Consider the following 18,227-nt stretch of genomic DNA (forward strand, 5'->3'; position numbering starts at 1 on the left):
TTCATATAATATAATAATGGACGAATGGAATTCTTAAAAATGTTTTCCTCTATCACACGAAAAAATTATTTGTTCTCCTTTTTCTTTTTTTATTCCCACTTCTTCAATTTCTATACGCCTATTTCTGTATACAGGGGGGAAAAGAAAAAGCATTTGTCTACTACATTTTTTTGTTGGTTTTCAATGAAAACACTTTTCTGTACTGATATATACGTAGTATTCTCCGTTGGTTTTTTTGAAAAGTCTCTCTCTCGACTCGCTCGGTAAGAATATTATGGTAATATATTAGAGAAATGCCCGTACAAGAAACATATTCGAGTGCATTCATACTTCACTAAGCAAGCTCTTTTAGGTCTATTTTACTCTTTCTACTCTCTCTCTCTACTCTCTATACGTATTTTCTTTCTGTATGTACACTGAAGCAACTTTTTGAAAGGATATCCCAACCTCTTCTTCTTCTTTTTTTTTCTTTCTTTATTTTTAAACTTGTTTTACTGTCGGGCCAATTGAATGTCATACAAAAAATGCAAGTAGAGTAGACGGCAGCGAGTTGCTGTGTTAGTTTTTCTTTCTTTCTCTCTCTCTCTCTCTTTACTCATTCTTCATTTCAATAAGAACAAGAACATCACGTACAAGGAACAAGTGCAATTTCAATTATATTTCAATTATATATATAACTATATTGAATTGACATCTTTTCCATTATTTATTGACTTTTTTTTTTTGTTTTTGTTTTTCTTATTCTACCAAAATAATTATATTATACTTTTTCTTTTAGCTTACACGTCAAAAGTAAAACCGTAAAACTAACAGAAACCACAAAAAAGAATAAAATGTCTTCTTCTGATTCTATTAGAATGGTCCTAATTGGCCCACCAGGTGCTGGTAAGGGTACTCAAGCTCCAAACTTGGTTAACAGATTCAATGCTGCTCATTTGGCTACTGGTGACATGTTGAGATCTCAAATCTCTAAGGGTACTGAACTAGGTAAGCAAGCCAAGACTATTATGGACCAAGGTGGTCTAGTCTCTGATGATATCATGGTTAACATGATCAAAGATGAATTGACTAACAACGCTGCTTGTAAGAACGGTTTCATCTTGGACGGTTTCCCAAGAACCATCCCACAAGCCGAGAAGTTGGACAAGATGTTGGCTGAGAGAGGTACCCCATTGCAAAACGCCGTCGAATTGAAGATCGATGACGAGCTTTTGGTCGCTAGAATCACCGGTAGATTGATCCACCCAGCCTCCGGTAGATCTTACCACAAATTGTTCAACCCTCCAAAGGAAGAAATGAAGGATGACGTCACTGGCGAACCGCTAGTTCAAAGATCCGATGACAACGAAGACGCTTTGAAGAAGAGATTGGGCGCTTACCATGACCAAACCGAACCAATCGTCGAATTCTACAAGAAGACCGGTATCTGGTCTGGTGTCGATGCCTCTCAATCTCCAGAGACTGTTTGGTCCGCTATCCTAAAATGTCTAGGTAAGAACTAAAAATAATGAGTTGAAAAAAAGGTAAAAATAAAAACAAAGAAAAGAAAAAAAAGGAAACAAACAAACATAATTTATTATTTTTTTTTATCAATTATTTTTTGTTTTCTTTCCTATTGTATCTCTTATTCTAGTTTTTTTTTTTATTTAACCACATTTACTGTATTTATAAATCTATGACATTACTTTTACGATAAAATAATAAGAAGAACAACGAAAAACAAACAAACAATACTATTTTTATATAATCATATCTAAATATAATCTGAAAAAAAGAATATAAGGCATTTATTTCCAATTGGTTATACTTATTCTCATATTAGAAATATAAAAAAAAATGTTAACGATATTATATCCAAATTCTTTTCACTTTTCCGTTCTTGAACCTATCAAGAATCAAAATTTATATAAATTGTAGATATACAAAAAACAAACAAAAACAAGCTACTGTTATATAATGTTTAATGAAAAAATATAGCAATTTACGTAACAAAGAGATTAAAAACCAATATATTATTGAATTATGATTTATGATATTATTATTATTATTTGCATTCTGATCAATTACGATATACCAGCTATAGTACTTCGTTATGCGATACAGCTAGTCCCATACATATTAACATCATAATACTATTTTTTCTTTTTGCTATGCCTTATACTGTTTTATCTACTCTTTATTATATATATTTCTTGTATTTTAACCGCCGAACATTTTAAATAGCCGCCGAGATCTGCTAGAAGGAAGAAGAAAAAAAATTGGGGTAATATCAGGGAGTTAAGAAAATACTTCTCCAGATTGAAAAAAAACAAAAACATATAAATAGGGTACAGATAATCTGTTTAATCTCCTCATTTCTTTTGAGTTCATCTACTCTTGGTATTTTTTATTTTGGTATTACTCTTGTGTTATTTTATTTATTTATTTTTATTCGTATTTATTTAGTCACAATATACTTACATATATTACAATACATTTTTGGTTGTATAGGAAATTATGGATTATCAGTACTAATTATTTATTATCATAAGAAATAATTACTGATATATTGGTATATGCGCTCTTTTTTTAATTTTTAGTCTAGTGAAAGTGAATTTACAGCTAAAATATTGGTATGTTTTTATTTTTTTATAAAAATTGTCAACAAGAAACATTTCTTCAAAGTGGTAGTAACCACTACCACTATAAAATAACATTAAAAAATAAATAATAACCAATGGAAAATACTTATAACAATAAAGCACTGAAAAATTAATAATTATCTAAGTCATAGAATGCCATGTAATTCCAATTAACTAATCACTAAAATTCCCTTCCCCTCCTTACTAGTTTATAAGAATTTGATAGATGTATTTAAGCAAAAAAAAAAAAAAAAAAAATGGAGTGAAGTATGCTTGTATTAGTAGGAGGAGTGGATAAAATGAAATTCTCCAGTTATTAAAATAACAGAAACTACTAATGGAAACACTTTTAAAATATATGATAGGAAGGGGGAATGAATGAAGGGTAAAACTTTATGTGTTACATAATACGTGAATGGGAAAAAAAATTATGATAATACTTTATTTTCTATTTTAGTACGAAAGAGTTCATACTGCTGTAAAAAAAACAAAAACAAATTTACTGAAGCTATTATTTAAAAAAAAAAAAATGGGGCTATTTTGGGTTCTAACAAATCAACGTTTCAGCGCTTCCTTTTTTTCTCTACTTTTAACGATAATTTGAAACTGAATAAAAACCCGAAGAAAATTATAGGCCGATCTACACGCTTTTTGACATTAGAATTTCTGATTTTCCTAAACCATTTTTTTATGTTATTTTTATCTTGCTTTTTTATTTCTTTTTAATACTAATATTTATATTCCGTATAGTTAAATAATAAGAGGGTCTATAAGTTTGATTGAAAGACAAACAAGCTAATATCCTGAAAAGAAGAAGTAGTTTTTTTTTTTGATGCCGTCAACGCGTCTTAATGGAAACCTAACCACCAATATTAAAGATAGCAGTTTAGCCAAAGAGAGCATAGGGAATTGCCGCAGTGATATGGAGATGTCTCTCCCGAGTGATTCACCTAACATGTTAGTTAATAAGTGTGACAACAAGATTATAAGCCCGGATAACATTGACAGTAAGACTAATCCCCAGTTCAATATCAATCATTCTTCCAAACTTGACAATAGTAACCTAAAACAGAGCGAGCGGTCTATCTCTCCATGTACCGAAGATCATACGGTTAAGGGCGGAGATGAAGTTAGTAATTTGAATGGTAGTGATGAGAATACATCCATTATTGGGAAGAGTTGTCCAATAGAGGATAACGAAATTAACAATTTCAAGATGTCACATTACACCCCTGATAAGGATATAAATGTATCATATAACCAGTATCAGTACAGAAATAAAAAGCCTCCTCTGATACCTTTAGTTAGGTATAGTAAAGCATCTGGAAACATTATAAGGAAATCTCCAACAAGCCCTAGAAAAAGCAACAACTTAAACTTTCTAGCGGAGACCCCGAAGTTGTTAAAACAAAAAGACAACAACCTTATATTACCTGAAAACTCAATTTTTTCTCAAGAACTAACTTCAAATACTAATAATGCTGAAATAGATGCTGGTTCAGCTCTATTAAGGAAACCAGTGCCGAACGAAACAGGGAATGTTAAACTACTGACTCTTCTTCGTTCAAAGCAAGTACCTAATAATACTACTGTAACAAATGGTAATGTCAATTTAATGGAACGTAATAATATAGCATCACCTAAGACAATTTTTGGTGATGATGTACCTAAAACTAGCCATGATGATAATTCATCCAATACTGTCTACAAACCAACTGCAGCAAATATAGAAAGTACTATACCGCTAAATGTCGAACAAAGTTGTAAAAATAGCCGTTATAAAAATAATGACCGTTCTGAGAGCGAGCCTCCCGATACAAATAACTATAAGATTGGATCACCATCGGACAGCAATAAAGGACAAATAAATGCTAGCGTCAAGATCGCGTATAGTCCACCATGTAATGCATCCACTATTTCGAACTTAAATGGATCATTTTTAACTGATGTTAAGAAATTACTTGTGGGGAATGTGAAGAACTCAGATAATATTATTGGTAAAAAATACGAAAAAATAAGGAGAACATCATTACCATTGATTGGCACAAAGAAATCTCTATCCCCACATCATACACCTAAGAAAAGCTCTAATCTGAAACTGAATACTGATATTTTCCTTTCTCAAAACGGTATAAAATCTCCTCCTGAGATGGGTCATCGAAAGAGTATATCAACCCATACAATAAATAAGGCCTTTAATCCAACCAATAACTCACAGATAATGGATACAGTAGAAACTTATGACAAAGACATCTGTATTCAGAATACCGATAGTTCTGAAGATAACCTGAAAATCGACAAAAAAACTTCAACCACTACAAATACCGGTATTCCCTCTGATAAAGTTGGTTGTAGAGAGAATACTAATAATCTATTTAATTTATTGGTCAGTAACAAATATGATAATAACATCACTATAACAGAAAACCAAAAAAAGAGAGACGAAAATTGCAATGTCCTTAGTATAAATCAACAAGACCTAAGATTGAGTGTTTCTAACGAAAAGGAAGCAAAAACTAATAATAATATCTCTATTGCCCCTAAAGACAAACTTCAATTCCCATCAGAAAATAATAACAATAACGACACTAAACCAAAAGGTCCGATGGGAAATATTGCCAATGAAACTGAAAGCTCAAGTCCGTCCTCCAGCAATTCTGAAGATGATACTGATAAACAGAATGACTCAAATAGTAAAAGCTCAAACTGCAATAGACCCGTAATTCCTGATAATATTGATAGGAACCAGAGAGTGTCAAATATTTTATGTTTTCCAGAACAACCAAACAGCAACTCAACAGAAAAGGAACACAAATCCCAAATAAGTGCTACAGACACGAACTTAAATTCAAAGAATAATAAACTAAATGATAATGATAATAATAATAATAATAATAACAAAAGTAGTACTAATGAGACAGAAACTGTATGCCAACAGAATGGTTCAGAGTTGCCAGCTAAAGTTTTTACTAATGCGAAACTGTATAAAAATACTGATATGAAAGGGAATATAAACACAAACCATTACCGTGATCATTCCAGTTCTAATGAAATCGATAAAACTAGTCGTAAACAAAGTGGAGATAATGTCCAGATGAATAAAGATAGTGAAAGTGGAAAAGATTTCTCTCAACTTGATAAATCAGAGCCATCGTCAAATGGAAAAGGCAATCACAAATCTAATCATGGAAATCATAGTAATTTTCGGTCATCTGCACAAATACAACTGAAGAGCTCAGATCATATCGATAGCCTGTCCCCTTTACGTAAAAAATTTCAAGATATGCCCCAAAATCTACAAAATAATCTATTGGACTTTACTAACTCTGATATAAAAAAGTTAGAAAAAAGTCCAACATCGTCCATTAAGAATTGTCAAAACTACATACACTCTAACCATACCGATACACAGTCTAATACGGTACATACTGTTCAAAATCCACCATATGTTTCCAGTATGAAATCGATTGTGCCCAAAAAACCACAAGAAGTATTTATAAATAAGGAGCCCTTATCTCCAAAGATGATAGAGAATTCCTTCGACTGTTCATCAAATAATATACCCAATACTCCTACCTCATCTCTTGATAGAATTAAAACTACCCCAAATTCTGCGTCTAACATCGAAAAAGAGATACCTATCTCACCTTTACCTGGCACTTCGGCAACATCTTCGAAGAGCCCAAGTATCAATAATACGAATTCACCAAAAGAAGCAACTATCCATCATTTTGGGCAAAAAAAATTTGATATAGAGATTAATGATACCGTCACTAATACAAACAAACAATCTGAAGCAATTATACTAAACAGTTCGACAAAGGAGGCCAAATTCAATGGCTATAGATCAAACAGTAAAAGTGAAAGTTATGAAAAGAATAGAGAACTGAACAGACGGCTGGCATCGCGGCCTCTACAGCCGTTGAGAAGTGTCGTTGTTGAAGATACTCCACTCAAACCAGCAGAAATAATACAACAGCCTACAGATATTTCTGGAAAGATGCATGTCATATACGTTTCTGATGAAGAGTCACTGTCTGAAAATTCAGATAAATATTACGATGAGTTTGAAGAAATGCCTTCCAATCTAAAGCGCTCTGTAAGACAACTTCGAGACCCTGGGAAAGAACACATTTCTCAAATGATAGATGCTCCAAAAAGCTTTGATTTTGAAAGCGAAACGAGGAATACTGATCGTTTCTTAAATATTGAAGTTAATCAATATTTGCATTCAAAAAATGTATACAATCGTTCCACAATCTTAGAACTGATAGAAAAGGCAATTCCAAACCACAATCCACTTGAGAAAAATTCAAATGTTAGTGTAACTAATGACATCTGCTCTGTTGAAAATTACCAGACATCACACGCATTTCACTACCAACAGCTACATAAATGGGATAAATTGGTGTCTGAGGGAGATGACTATTCGTTTTTGAGAAATCCATCTAGGTTAGAAAGATCAGCTTATTATGACTCGTCTGTCGTTGTCCTTGACGATGCCAATATATCAGCTGAAGGAAAAAAAAAGATCAATTTGTCCAAAGAGGAGCAACGAAACATGTGGATTAAGAGTCTAAAGTCCTCCAATGTTTTCTTTTTCAGTGATTCTGATGATAACTACTCCAACCCTGATTTTGTTTTCCTTTTACATTCATTATTAACGCAGTTTAAGGTCAACTATTCAAGAGATTTCAATCATGATGTTGATATCGTGATTAGCCTTGTTGATGACAATTTAAACAACAACTCATGGAATCTACTAAAAGAAAAGATTAGGAAAAGTCCCAAAAAAGTAAGGGTATGGTCACTATATAAAGCAGTTGATTTCATTAAAAAGCTAGGAGCTAAAAGGTTGAACTTAATAAATTTCTCTGACAACGATGATAAATTAGAAAATGCCGTTGCTACTTCAGAAAACGAATACCCCACTCAGATTTCTCGTGACATAAATGATTACTCTATAAGAAATTCAGATCCCACACCCGCAACGAGAGCTAGAGATCTATTAAATAGTGGATATAATAACAGGACCGAAAGTACTCAGGATTTACTCTCCATAAGTGGACATCCTCCTAGGGTTGGTATTACCCCATACCAAAGAACTGCAGTAATGTACAACTATGAAAATGAATACGATTCTAATACCAGTAGCATCCCCTCTGACTGGCAGAACAATAAAGATAAAAACACACTAAAACGTAAGAATTCCTCTTCATACTGCGTCGATAAAGATGATTCCCATTTCATTGGAAAGAATTCTACAGGAAATGAAATGAAAAAACCAAAATATGAAAATTCTTCTACTCAAACTACAGCTCGGGGACTGATTAATCCTAACGATGAACAAATGTATCGATCTATTATCCAAAATTTAACAGATAAGTTACTTACAAGCGAAGCAAGTTCCGTATCTTATAAGGGACGATTACAGAGCAAAGATAGAGAATTACTTAGATTACGTGAAAGATGCGCTATGCTTGAATCGCAATTTTTTAGAAATGATAGAAATGATGGAACACAAAATTAAAATATAGTACTCATCAATAACATAGCAACGGCAAAAAAAAAAGTAGAAACAAAATCATACATTTGAAAGTAATTCTATTATATTAAACGAATGCAATAATATTCCTCATCTGATTATTTAGTTTTTCCTTTATAATTTTTTTTTTTTTTTATAATAATGTTTTAATATAATACTATGCTAATGTTTTATTATAACCAATAAGTGCTAATATATATATATATATATATATATTTATTGAGAGGATTTCTATTCTAGTATTTGCTTCAGATTGTTCAAATCCACCGAGATGCCTGAGGTATTATCCCTCGATTTGGCAGCTTCATAATAACATGTTGCATGTAGGTATTTATCATCAACACGTATAGTATTTTTCCACACCCACTCACCGCTATCCTCATCAAATACACTTCCCACTGTCTCTTTACACACTGGACACTGGAAGGACATATCTTCGGATGTTTCTGGCACCACGACTGATTTCTTCAATAGGGTATTCATATCAATTTCATCATCAATATTAGATCCCGTTGATTGTGCCTCTGCATTATTATGTTGTCCCCTACCGGTATTGGTTTTGTAGTCCTTAGTGAATTTGGTTGGCTCGACATTCATATTTGGTGATACTATTTCATCATCATTGAATTTTGCCCAGGCATTATCCTCCAGGAACCAGATCCTTGATTGAATGTTTTTTTGAGTAGTAGTGCCACCATTAGACGTAAAAGGATTATTATTGGCTCGAGTTCCTTTCATTCTGCTATTAATTCTGAAATGCCAATCTAAATGTTCAGCCTCTGCTCTTTTGTCTTCCATTGAATTTCCGAACCTTCTTCCACATGTTAAACATTTATTAGGCTTCGAACGGTACAACAAATGAATTAGTCGGTTGTCAACAATTGGATTATCATTGAGTAAGTTTCCTTGAGTTAATTGTAAACTGGGAGTGTTCAAAATATCTACCTTCGATGTTGCAAAGTGTGCCTTACAGTCAAGAATTATGCCTTGCAAGATGGAAGGGGGAGGGACTTTTTTTAGTTGCGCATTCTCTTTGAATTTTAGATCCACATCAGAATCTCCCGTTTCCCCAGATAGTTTACTATATAGGGTGACTATAGATTCCTTAGGAGGTCTATATAATAACCCCAAGGACTCCAGTTCCTCAAAGAGACTTTTCATTTTTGATGATTTGCTATTTACCTGGGCCTGGGCCTCGTTTTCAACAAAATCTGGAGTTGCAAACATTGGACTCGAATCGCCAAATAGTGAAGAACCAACATTGTCACCAAATAAAGGTATTGAGCTCTTTTCGGATACAAAAGAATCGCCTGGTAAGCTGTTTTGCTCTAAACCAGAAGGTTGCTGAATTTGCTGTTGCTGCTGCTGCTGCTGGGATAACTGTTCTTGCTGTTGTCTTTGCTGTTGTACTCTAAGTTTATCCTGTAATTTCTGATAATCCTGTGCAAAAATATTCCGAAGTTGCATCTGTACCTGTTTTAAAGCATTAGGAGCTAGTTTTTCCCTCTGAAGTTCTTTCTTGAGTTGTTGCAATACCAGCTCTTTTTTTTGTAGTTTATCATCACCTGGTTGGTCCTTAAGTCTCTCATTAGTAATATAAGTCAGCTTATCAATCTCCTTTAGGAGTAGCGGAACTGTCGGTTTAGGTAACTGTGACTCTAGGTTCTTCTGATGCAGAGCACTGGCTTTAATTAAAAACTGTTCTATTCTATCTAGGGCAGTTTTCTCGAACAGAAATGTAGCGCCTCCTGTAGACTGATTTGGTTCTATCCACGTCTTGAACATACGTATAAGTTTCGTCCTGGTTGTATTGTCTACCAACAGATACGTCTTTCTGTACAGTGTCGCCAGGTTCCTGCTGAAATAAATAGTATACGGACTACCAGCGTTCTTACAGATCGAATCCATCACATAGAAAGCGTACAACTTCTGACTGGGCTTGCACTTCTCAATACGTGCTTCTATCAAATCCACAAAGTACTGCGCACACGATATATTCTCCTCTGCCATCCGCGTTAACGTCGTAATTATAGGACGTGAGTTGAACGTCAAGTCATCAAGAACCCCTTCAAACTCCTTCACCGTACTCTCCGTTTCAGCATCCATCCTTTTGTTTTTTCAGTTTCTTTTCACTGCCCCCACCTTCTAGCAAGATCAAGAGTCAACTTAAGCAATTTAATGGGCTTTGTCTATAGTTTAGTTCAACTTCTTATGTTCAAATAACTAAATTTCATAATTTTTTGGTTCAAATTCCAATCAGCTTTTTTTTTTATTTTTTTGTCAAATTTCAAAAAATTACCTGAATCTGTAATTTTAAGCTGGAAGGAGAGCTAAAAGAAGCCATAATTACTTTAGCAAGCACTGGATACACTAAACCCACTGGATTATAAGCAAATGGGTGAACGTACATTCCATTCGCCGGGTCGGTACGCCGCTCATCTCTCAGAGTTTTACCCAATTGTGGACGGTAGGAGTAACGATGAGGTAAATATAAGGGATAACTTGGCACTGCCGTTGCCAGTTGAACAGGAAGCTGGACTGGATACGAACTCGAACACAAACGTGAGCACAAGCATGAATATGAATACGAAACTTAAACCAAGGCTGGGTTTGCAGACTACACAGGAACACTCTAGGCGGGCCTCAAGTGTTACCTCAGGTATGAGCTCTATGAGTGAGTTTCAGAGTCTTGTGACGAAGAGGGATGTTAAGATGACCACGGAGGCTATGAGAGAGCTCCATCGCAGCTCTCAGCAGTTCTCCGATGCTATGAACCGCGTGGCATGTGAGGCAAACAATATGGCACAATCATTAGAGAAGATAGCTAGACTTAAAGGGTGTAGTGATGATATAGCGCAAAACTTGTTGAGTGCTGGCGGGTTATTCTATCTCGTGGCCAACCACCAGATGATTATGTCCAACTACTTGGACGACTACCTAGGGGATGACCTGCTGCGAGATATCGATGACTTCAACGTGAAGAGCAAGACTTTGGAGAATGAGTTCAAAGTTAAAAGCAAAGCCGAATCTATGAAACTGAAGTTGCAAGAGAAACATAACAGGCAACTGGCGAAACGTAAAATTAGGAACTTACTCTCGTATCGTGAAAGTTTGATGAATTTACAGCACACACTGGATGAATTAGAGACCTTAAAGCATGACTACTATGCAGAATCTTACGAGCTAGTCGAGGATAGCTGTGGAAAAGTGCTAAATAAAGTGGCCTCGGTGTCGAGAGCCCAATTAGAGATATCAGAAAATGTTGCAAGAAAAGGTTGGGCTGGTGGTGGCCTAGATGATCTACTGGCAGTCGGTGATGACCCGTTCACTTCTAAGGAGACTAAGGATGAAGACGATGCAGATGGGAACAATAACTTACCGGGTTCTCTAGAATTCCGCCGAGACTCCCTGCCATCGTCGACAGAATTTAATAAGAGTAGAGAAGAAGTCCTCAGTAATTTAAGCAGGAAATTAAATGCTAGCCCGCTTAGAGAACAGACGAATCTAGAAGGTGCAGCTGAAATAGCACGTAGTAAAGATAAGGAAGATGACGGGGTAATTGATCAAAGTTCTGTAAAAGAAGATGACACTATGGGTGATGAAGACCTTGCTGAGAACTCATTCTCCTTACCTCCAACCCGTAAGGAGGATCCTGATGAAGCCAGAAGTTCTGAGGATATCCTTACTGGACTAGGGAACCTTAATGTAGAAGAACAAGATTGAGCTAGGCCTTATACTAACAAAATATATAGATATAAATTATTATTTCATAAATGTAACCAGATATACGATTAATCTTTCTTCTAGAGGGATGCATTTATTTACAGGTCAACAGTGTGATCAATTCATGAATATATTGCTTTAGGGTATTTTACCAAGCTTTTCCTTAAGTACAGCATATAAAATAATATTAATAGTATCTTTCATTACTGAATAAAAAAGTTTTTTTTTTTACCAGAATTTGTACCATGGTTTGTCATTACTATTATTAGAAGGTTTTGTACCAGACCTACCCTCCCATTGATCCAGCAATTTCGGATCGTGCTCTACTTTGTGTTTCATTGGTTTCTCTTTCTTAGCAACAGTTTCCATGGCCATTTGAGCAACTTGGAAACTTCTCTTACGCTTCATACGACATTGTTCCCATCCAACGATTGATCCCAACATTAGACCCCCCATTGCCCAGTTCAACGCCCTTGTAATGTTCTTATGATATAACAGGATCACTGACCCACTAACAAACATACTGCTGAACCCTACCATCCCAGCATCCCTAAAACAAGGGATCGACGTGAGTCTTTCCAAGGTGAAATCCTCCCATGTTATCTTCTGCCAAGCATCTTTCAATGACAAATCTTTGCTCCCCTTAGATATATCGGATTGAAACTTGGGCCTAGTGTCCTCTAATAGAATCTTCTGCCCAGGAGTATAATTGCTAGGTACTTCCTCTTCCTTCTTCTCCGGTTCTTTACCAAATGGCCACATTGTTACTTAGTTTTTTGTGTTTGTTGTTATACTGTAAGTTAATCTGTACAAATACTTTCAGCTGGCTTAACAGCTAGAGCTTCTTAGATTACTAAATAATCAATATACAAGTCAATACGTTTGGCTGTTGCTCTTAGTGGGAAAAAAAAAAAAGTTAAAGCTTTAAAAAAAATTAAAGCTTTAATTTTTGCGATGAGCTTCATCAGAAGGGAAAGCTGGACTGGATCAATTCATCAACACAAAGCATATAACCATATCGCATTTATATAAATTGGATGATGGGGTTTGTTACTCCTGGTATACCGTCTCGATACCGCCATCTCTCACGGCAGAAAAGGAGCTATAAGCTGGGGCAGCCGGTATACTTTGAAGCTTTAAAGCAACATAAGAAGCAGAGAGTTGATAAACCTGCTGATCTGAAGTTGGAGACGCTTCCCGTTGAAATTCTGAGGCGTATATTCGCATATACCGGGGGTTATATGCCAATGAGCGTGCTCAGTAGGAGATTTTATCAATCACTACAACCGGGGAACACTCTTATGGGCAGAGTGTTTTGGGAGCGCTATACATGGGGAGAGGGTATTAATATCGGTATACTTGAGCTTGATGGGATAGTGTGGAGTTCTTTGCAATATTTAGTTGACTTGCGATTGTTTGCTAACCCGCTTATGTGCAAATACTTGCTGACCAACTACGATAGGTTAACGTTGTCTATTGCATATTTTGTGGACGAAGAAGTTATACAATATTTGGAGAGCAATGAGTTGTTAGATGACGGGGAGATACGTAAGATGAATGTAAGGTTTGCACTGCGGGAGCAGTTTATCAATGACAGCAATGTCCCCATAGCGACTCCATATAACACAGAGTCCGAGAAAGAGTCCGGCTATCGAAGAGACTTCCCCCAGACTTTCTATAATAACATGGATTTGTTTTTTGATGTACCAAGGCGCACTTTAATGCAGCTCCGAAAACATTTCTACATCCAGCGACCTTACGACATAATGACTACCATGATCCCATGGTTTTTCCAGTTGCAGACCGATGCCTATGCACCACAGAGACTGATAGATGCCATAGCATTAGTTTTGCAGCTCTCAAATAACGACATATCTGTACCGGACCACCAGATGACAATGACGTCGACTCTACCTCTCACATACCTAATTGCAGAGTTGTATACGTTTACAGAAGGTGGACCCCAGGTACTAAACTACATATCTACATTCATATCCACATTCTACGTCGGAGTACAACAAGTCATCGATGAGAATAGCACGAAATCACTACTCAGCGAACCGGAGCTGTGGTCCCATCTCAAGGATATCAACAATAAAGAATTAACATCATTGATCATAAAGATGGGAGGTGAACCTGATTTAACCTTTTTCACATAGACACATCAAGTATTTTATTTTTTAATATTAATTTTATCAATATCTAATTGTATCAATAGTAATAGCCATAGCCATAGCCATAATAACCATGGCGATAAGCATAGCCATAACCATAGCCATAACCATAGCCATAGTGCAACGTGATGCTATATCATTATTGTATGATGTAGTTCATGTGATTGGGTTGGGTAGGTGATAATTTCTAGTCTCCTTTTTTTTTTCATTTTTTAAAGAAAGGTCTTTTCTTTTAACAGTCGTTCTCTCCATTCCTTATCTCCTATTTCCTCACTTCAAATACACTTGTTCTTCCTGGCATTGACTGAGAGTCCACGTATTTAGTCGGTTGTGGTGGGGTGAGGTACTTCAACTCTTGAGCTCTTCCTCTGTTTTCTTCGCTCTCTTGTGAAGCTTTCTATTTCAATTACCTCATCAGATCCTGCTGGGTCTAAACATTTCGACAACTATCTTTTCCCTTAGCCCTTCTTACTTGTATGGTCAAGACCAGAACATCTTCGTATCTCATTGGGGTTTTTTATAATCCTTTTTCTTTACCTGTAAATCCCTTTGTTCTACTACACAGCCCTTATTGAAGAAATAAGTCTTATATAATGATTCTATCAAATTCATCAAAGCTAAAACCTAAAACTGAAATACAAAAAAAAACTTATTATAAAAATAATTCAAGTCTCTCTCGAGGACCAACAAAAAAAACCTTGTGAATACTTAAACTAGCTTTTGCTTTTGAATAATTCTAGCTTATCAGAGATTCATAGTAAAATTCTAAAGACTTAAGAAATTTAAACCCATAATATCATGACTACACAAAAGACTAGAGTTCTTGTTTTGGCCGGTACTGCTGGTACCGGAAAATCCACTGTTGCTGCCAGGCTGTTGAAGGAGTACACTGCCAAATACCCAGGTATCAAGTTTGTTGAAGGTGATGATTTGCATCCCAAGGCCAATGTTGAGAAGATGTCACAAGGTATTCCACTTGGTGACGATGATAGATGGGATTGGTTGAAGGAAGTGGCTTTGAAGTCTGCTGAGACAGCCAAAGAGAGCGGTTGTGGTCTCTCTGTTGTTGCATGTTCTAGTTTGAAGAAAGTCTACAGAGATTTGATCCGGTCTACTTGTCCCGATGTCGAATACCATTTCATCTTCCTGTATGGTAGCCAGGAGGAAATATTGTGCAGGCTGAATAGCAGAAAGGGACACTTCATGAAGGCTAATATGATGGAATCACAGTTTAGAGACTTACAGCTACCGGAAGCCGACGAGGCCAATTGTTTCATTGTCAACCTTGACAAGAAGTCCTTCGATGATATAGAAGACGAAGTTATTGCATACACATGCAAGTTCTTGTAGACTAAAAGATTAAAATAGAAATGGTTTGAAGTACCAAATTCTGCATATTTTGATGATTAGAAGCTAGATATTTTACCACTGATTATCTTTTTATATATCTTTAGTATTCTGTGATAGTTGTTGACTAACATGTTCTATTTTAATAATGATCTTATAATGCTTATGGAAAATGCAAACTACGTATAAATTTAGAAATTTGTGATATTTGAAAAAAAAAAAAAACATAAAATGTATGAATAAAATTATATAACAAGGATATATTCATGGAATGAATAATTTGGTAGTTATTTGGTTTATAATATAAAATAAATCATCAGTTGAGAAGAACAGAATATTTAATTAAGCAATGTAAAAAGGACAAGGTGAAACAAAACAAGAAAGAAAAGTCATAATAGAAAAAATTTGAAATTGTTCGTTAAAATAGGAGTCCATCTCCTGCATTAATAAATTTGATTTGTTGTATTTTAACCTCAATGGTCTATTATTAGGGGGAAATAGGATATTCATAAAGAATATATAAAACGAAAAACGGAAAATGATTTAGCAGCATTGGGGAGGCTAGTGTAGAGATGATAGATCCATCTTTAAATATTTTAGTCTTTCCTGAAATTCATATAGGTTCGGATTTGCACCATTTGGTGAATTATTGTCTTGTGGCAATTGTGGTGCACCCATATTAGCTGATGATTTTTCCGGTAGTGTTTTATCAGCATTATTAGTATTGTTATCATTAATATTATTGTTATAATTATTAGTATTATTAGTATTATTAGTATTATTAGTATTAGGATTGTCATTATTGTCATGAATGGCAGGTGATGGGCTATATTCACATTTTTTCTCATTAATTATAGTATCTAGAGCAATAGAGCTTGGATGTAATGGATCAAGAAGCGCTTTTTTGACACCAACTTTGTCTACCCCATCGAGATAACTGGAAGAAGTCCTGTTATGTAGCTTGGGCTTATCCAAAACTTTTTGTCTTAGGGTTGTGGTGTGGTCATTGATATAGTACCTCGTATATTCGTCATATAACTCATCAGTTAGTACTGGAACATTGCTAAGCGTCCCTGATTTAGTAAATGACTTAATATTTTGAATTTCGTGCATTAATATAGATAAATTAACTCTTTTCATAGGGTCTACCCTTAGGATGCTCTTCAGTAAAGCGAAAAACTCATCAGAAATAGGCAGAATTTTCAAAAGTACGCTGTGATCTCTAACATAGTAGTAAAAAGTAGTATCATCGGTTTGGTGAGCCTTTAGCCATGGGTTCCTTATACAAGCTAGGTTAATGAGTATAATTCCCAAAGACCATATATCAGCATTAGCTGTTGAGAATGACACATGATCATGAGATTCCGTATTGTAATGGTTGGAGTCACTTGATACATTAGATGACACCCTTCTTGTGAACTCACTCCGTATATTTGAACCGAGGTGATTCTCTTCGCCATTCTTACTCTCGCGATCCATATCAGAGCAAGTATGATGTACCTTCTCTGCGGTGATTGTTAAATGGGAGTCATCATTGTCTATATCTGCAGTTATGTTAACGTCTTCGGAATATGAGATTCTCTCGGGGGCCATGTAATACGAACTTCCGATACAAACGTTTGGAGTAAGAAATGGGGCTGTGGTAGCAAGGCCAAAATCGCAGAGATGAACATTATCGTTGTTATCAAGTAGCATATTTTCCGGTTTAATGTCACAGTGGAAAACTTTATTCTTATGGCAATAGTCTATGGCAGAACAAATTTGTAGAAAGACCTTTTTGATCAAAATACCGTTGTTTTCAAAATGTCTCATATCCACTATAGAGGTAAATAAATCAATCTTGTAATAGTCCATCACAATAAATGTAGCTATAGGAGACTCGAGAACTTTGTAGATAGTCACTATATTCTTATGGTCATGCACTTTCAAATGTAAGGCTATCTCCTTGTAGTATGGTATTTTCGCTAGTTCTTCTTCCGTTAAGTTTTTAATGGACTCGAGGTCTACCTCTGGCAACAGCAACTCGTGGTCATTCTTCCTGAAATAGTCCAGTATCATAGTCTGGAAGTTAGGTGGCCGTTGATGTGTCATCCCGAGCTTAATCCTCTCAGACTTAGTCAACTTCTTCATAGTCACTTTTATAGCATACTCCTTCATATTTGGTAACAATCTAGAACTCACACCATCCTTTCCATCTCGAGAATCAACCGCCTTATACACCAACCCATACGCACCAGACCCGATTTCTTCCGTAATTAAAAAATTATTGATTTTGCATTGTGTAATCATCGTATAAGAATATTGTCTCTTTTGTATTTCTTCAATAGTTATCTTCTTGATCCTAGATCTGATCTCTAATTATCTATATTGTTCAAAGTAGCTTATCTCTCTGATATGATCCTTTTCACCTGTAAATAACTCCCTTAAATCCTTTTTTTTTTTTTTTCTTCGACTTTTTTGTCTTATTTAAAAAGTTAATTTTATTTCTTCCTCCTAGGATAAACCTTTTCAAAAGTCTTATATACTTTGGAGGTCTTTTTTAATATTTGTATTTCAGATTTAGATTATATAACTAATATCAATAAAAAGGATTGACGCTTTGCCCCAGCTCTAATCTTTTTTTTATTCATGGCTTTTTTGGTTGGTCCCGCCTTTTTTGTTACAGCTTTTTCTTTTTCTTTGGGCCTTTGTCCTTTTCACTGGGTTTAAAATTGGCCAACTCCCAGATTATTTAATTATTTGATTGGTATGCAATATAATGACTTCCGATAACCAGTTGTTTGCTGAAATACAAAGACTTCATTGATTTATAACTGT

The 18,227-nt window shown here is 35.2% G+C and overlaps 8 protein-coding genes across 8 annotated transcripts; 5 read left to right on the forward strand and 3 right to left on the reverse strand.

Moving 5' to 3' along the window:
• Window positions 1-833: 833 nt before the first annotated feature.
• Window positions 834-1,502, forward strand: ADK1 (adenylate kinase ADK1; the record flags this gene model as incomplete). Its single annotated transcript, XM_071054403.1, has 1 exon — window positions 834-1,502. The coding sequence occupies one exon, from the start codon at window positions 834-836 to the stop codon at window positions 1,500-1,502; it is 669 nt and encodes a 222-aa protein (XP_070909096.1).
• A 2,041-nt stretch (window positions 1,503-3,543) lies between these two features.
• SIR4 (chromatin-silencing protein SIR4) lies at window positions 3,544-8,151 on the forward strand (the record flags this gene model as incomplete). The annotated part of the gene is made up of 1 exon (XM_071054404.1): window positions 3,544-8,151. One exon carries the CDS (start codon window positions 3,544-3,546, stop codon window positions 8,149-8,151), a length of 4,608 nt encoding a protein of 1,535 aa, XP_070909097.1.
• A 246-nt stretch (window positions 8,152-8,397) lies between these two features.
• On the reverse strand, window positions 8,398-10,272 carry PCF11 (Pcf11p; the record flags this gene model as incomplete). Its single annotated transcript, XM_071054405.1, has 1 exon — window positions 8,398-10,272. One exon carries the CDS (start codon window positions 10,270-10,272, stop codon window positions 8,398-8,400), a length of 1,875 nt encoding a protein of 624 aa, XP_070909098.1.
• Window positions 10,273-10,560: 288 nt separating this feature from the next.
• IVY1 (Ivy1p) lies at window positions 10,561-11,889 on the forward strand (the record flags this gene model as incomplete). Its single annotated transcript, XM_071054406.1, has 1 exon — window positions 10,561-11,889. The coding sequence occupies one exon, from the start codon at window positions 10,561-10,563 to the stop codon at window positions 11,887-11,889; it is 1,329 nt and encodes a 442-aa protein (XP_070909099.1).
• A 228-nt stretch (window positions 11,890-12,117) lies between these two features.
• On the reverse strand, window positions 12,118-12,651 carry COX20 (Cox20p; the record flags this gene model as incomplete). The annotated part of the gene is made up of 1 exon (XM_071054407.1): window positions 12,118-12,651. One exon carries the CDS (start codon window positions 12,649-12,651, stop codon window positions 12,118-12,120), a length of 534 nt encoding a protein of 177 aa, XP_070909100.1.
• Window positions 12,652-12,926: 275 nt separating this feature from the next.
• Window positions 12,927-14,048, forward strand: RNJ42_04244 (uncharacterized protein; the record flags this gene model as incomplete). The annotated part of the gene is made up of 1 exon (XM_071054408.1): window positions 12,927-14,048. The coding sequence occupies one exon, from the start codon at window positions 12,927-12,929 to the stop codon at window positions 14,046-14,048; it is 1,122 nt and encodes a 373-aa protein (XP_070909101.1).
• An 813-nt stretch (window positions 14,049-14,861) lies between these two features.
• Window positions 14,862-15,413, forward strand: RNJ42_04245 (gluconokinase; the record flags this gene model as incomplete). The annotated part of the gene is made up of 1 exon (XM_071054409.1): window positions 14,862-15,413. The coding sequence occupies one exon, from the start codon at window positions 14,862-14,864 to the stop codon at window positions 15,411-15,413; it is 552 nt and encodes a 183-aa protein (XP_070909102.1).
• A 558-nt stretch (window positions 15,414-15,971) lies between these two features.
• Window positions 15,972-17,699, reverse strand: VHS1 (putative serine/threonine protein kinase VHS1; the record flags this gene model as incomplete). Its single annotated transcript, XM_071054410.1, has 1 exon — window positions 15,972-17,699. The coding sequence occupies one exon, from the start codon at window positions 17,697-17,699 to the stop codon at window positions 15,972-15,974; it is 1,728 nt and encodes a 575-aa protein (XP_070909103.1).
• Window positions 17,700-18,227: the final 528 nt, after the last annotated feature.

Source organism: Nakaseomyces bracarensis (genome assembly GCF_045282275.1).
Source record: "Nakaseomyces bracarensis strain CBM3 chromosome Unknown Scaff13_0, whole genome shotgun sequence".
NCBI classification, from domain to species: domain Eukaryota; kingdom Fungi; phylum Ascomycota; class Saccharomycetes; order Saccharomycetales; family Saccharomycetaceae; genus Nakaseomyces; species Nakaseomyces bracarensis.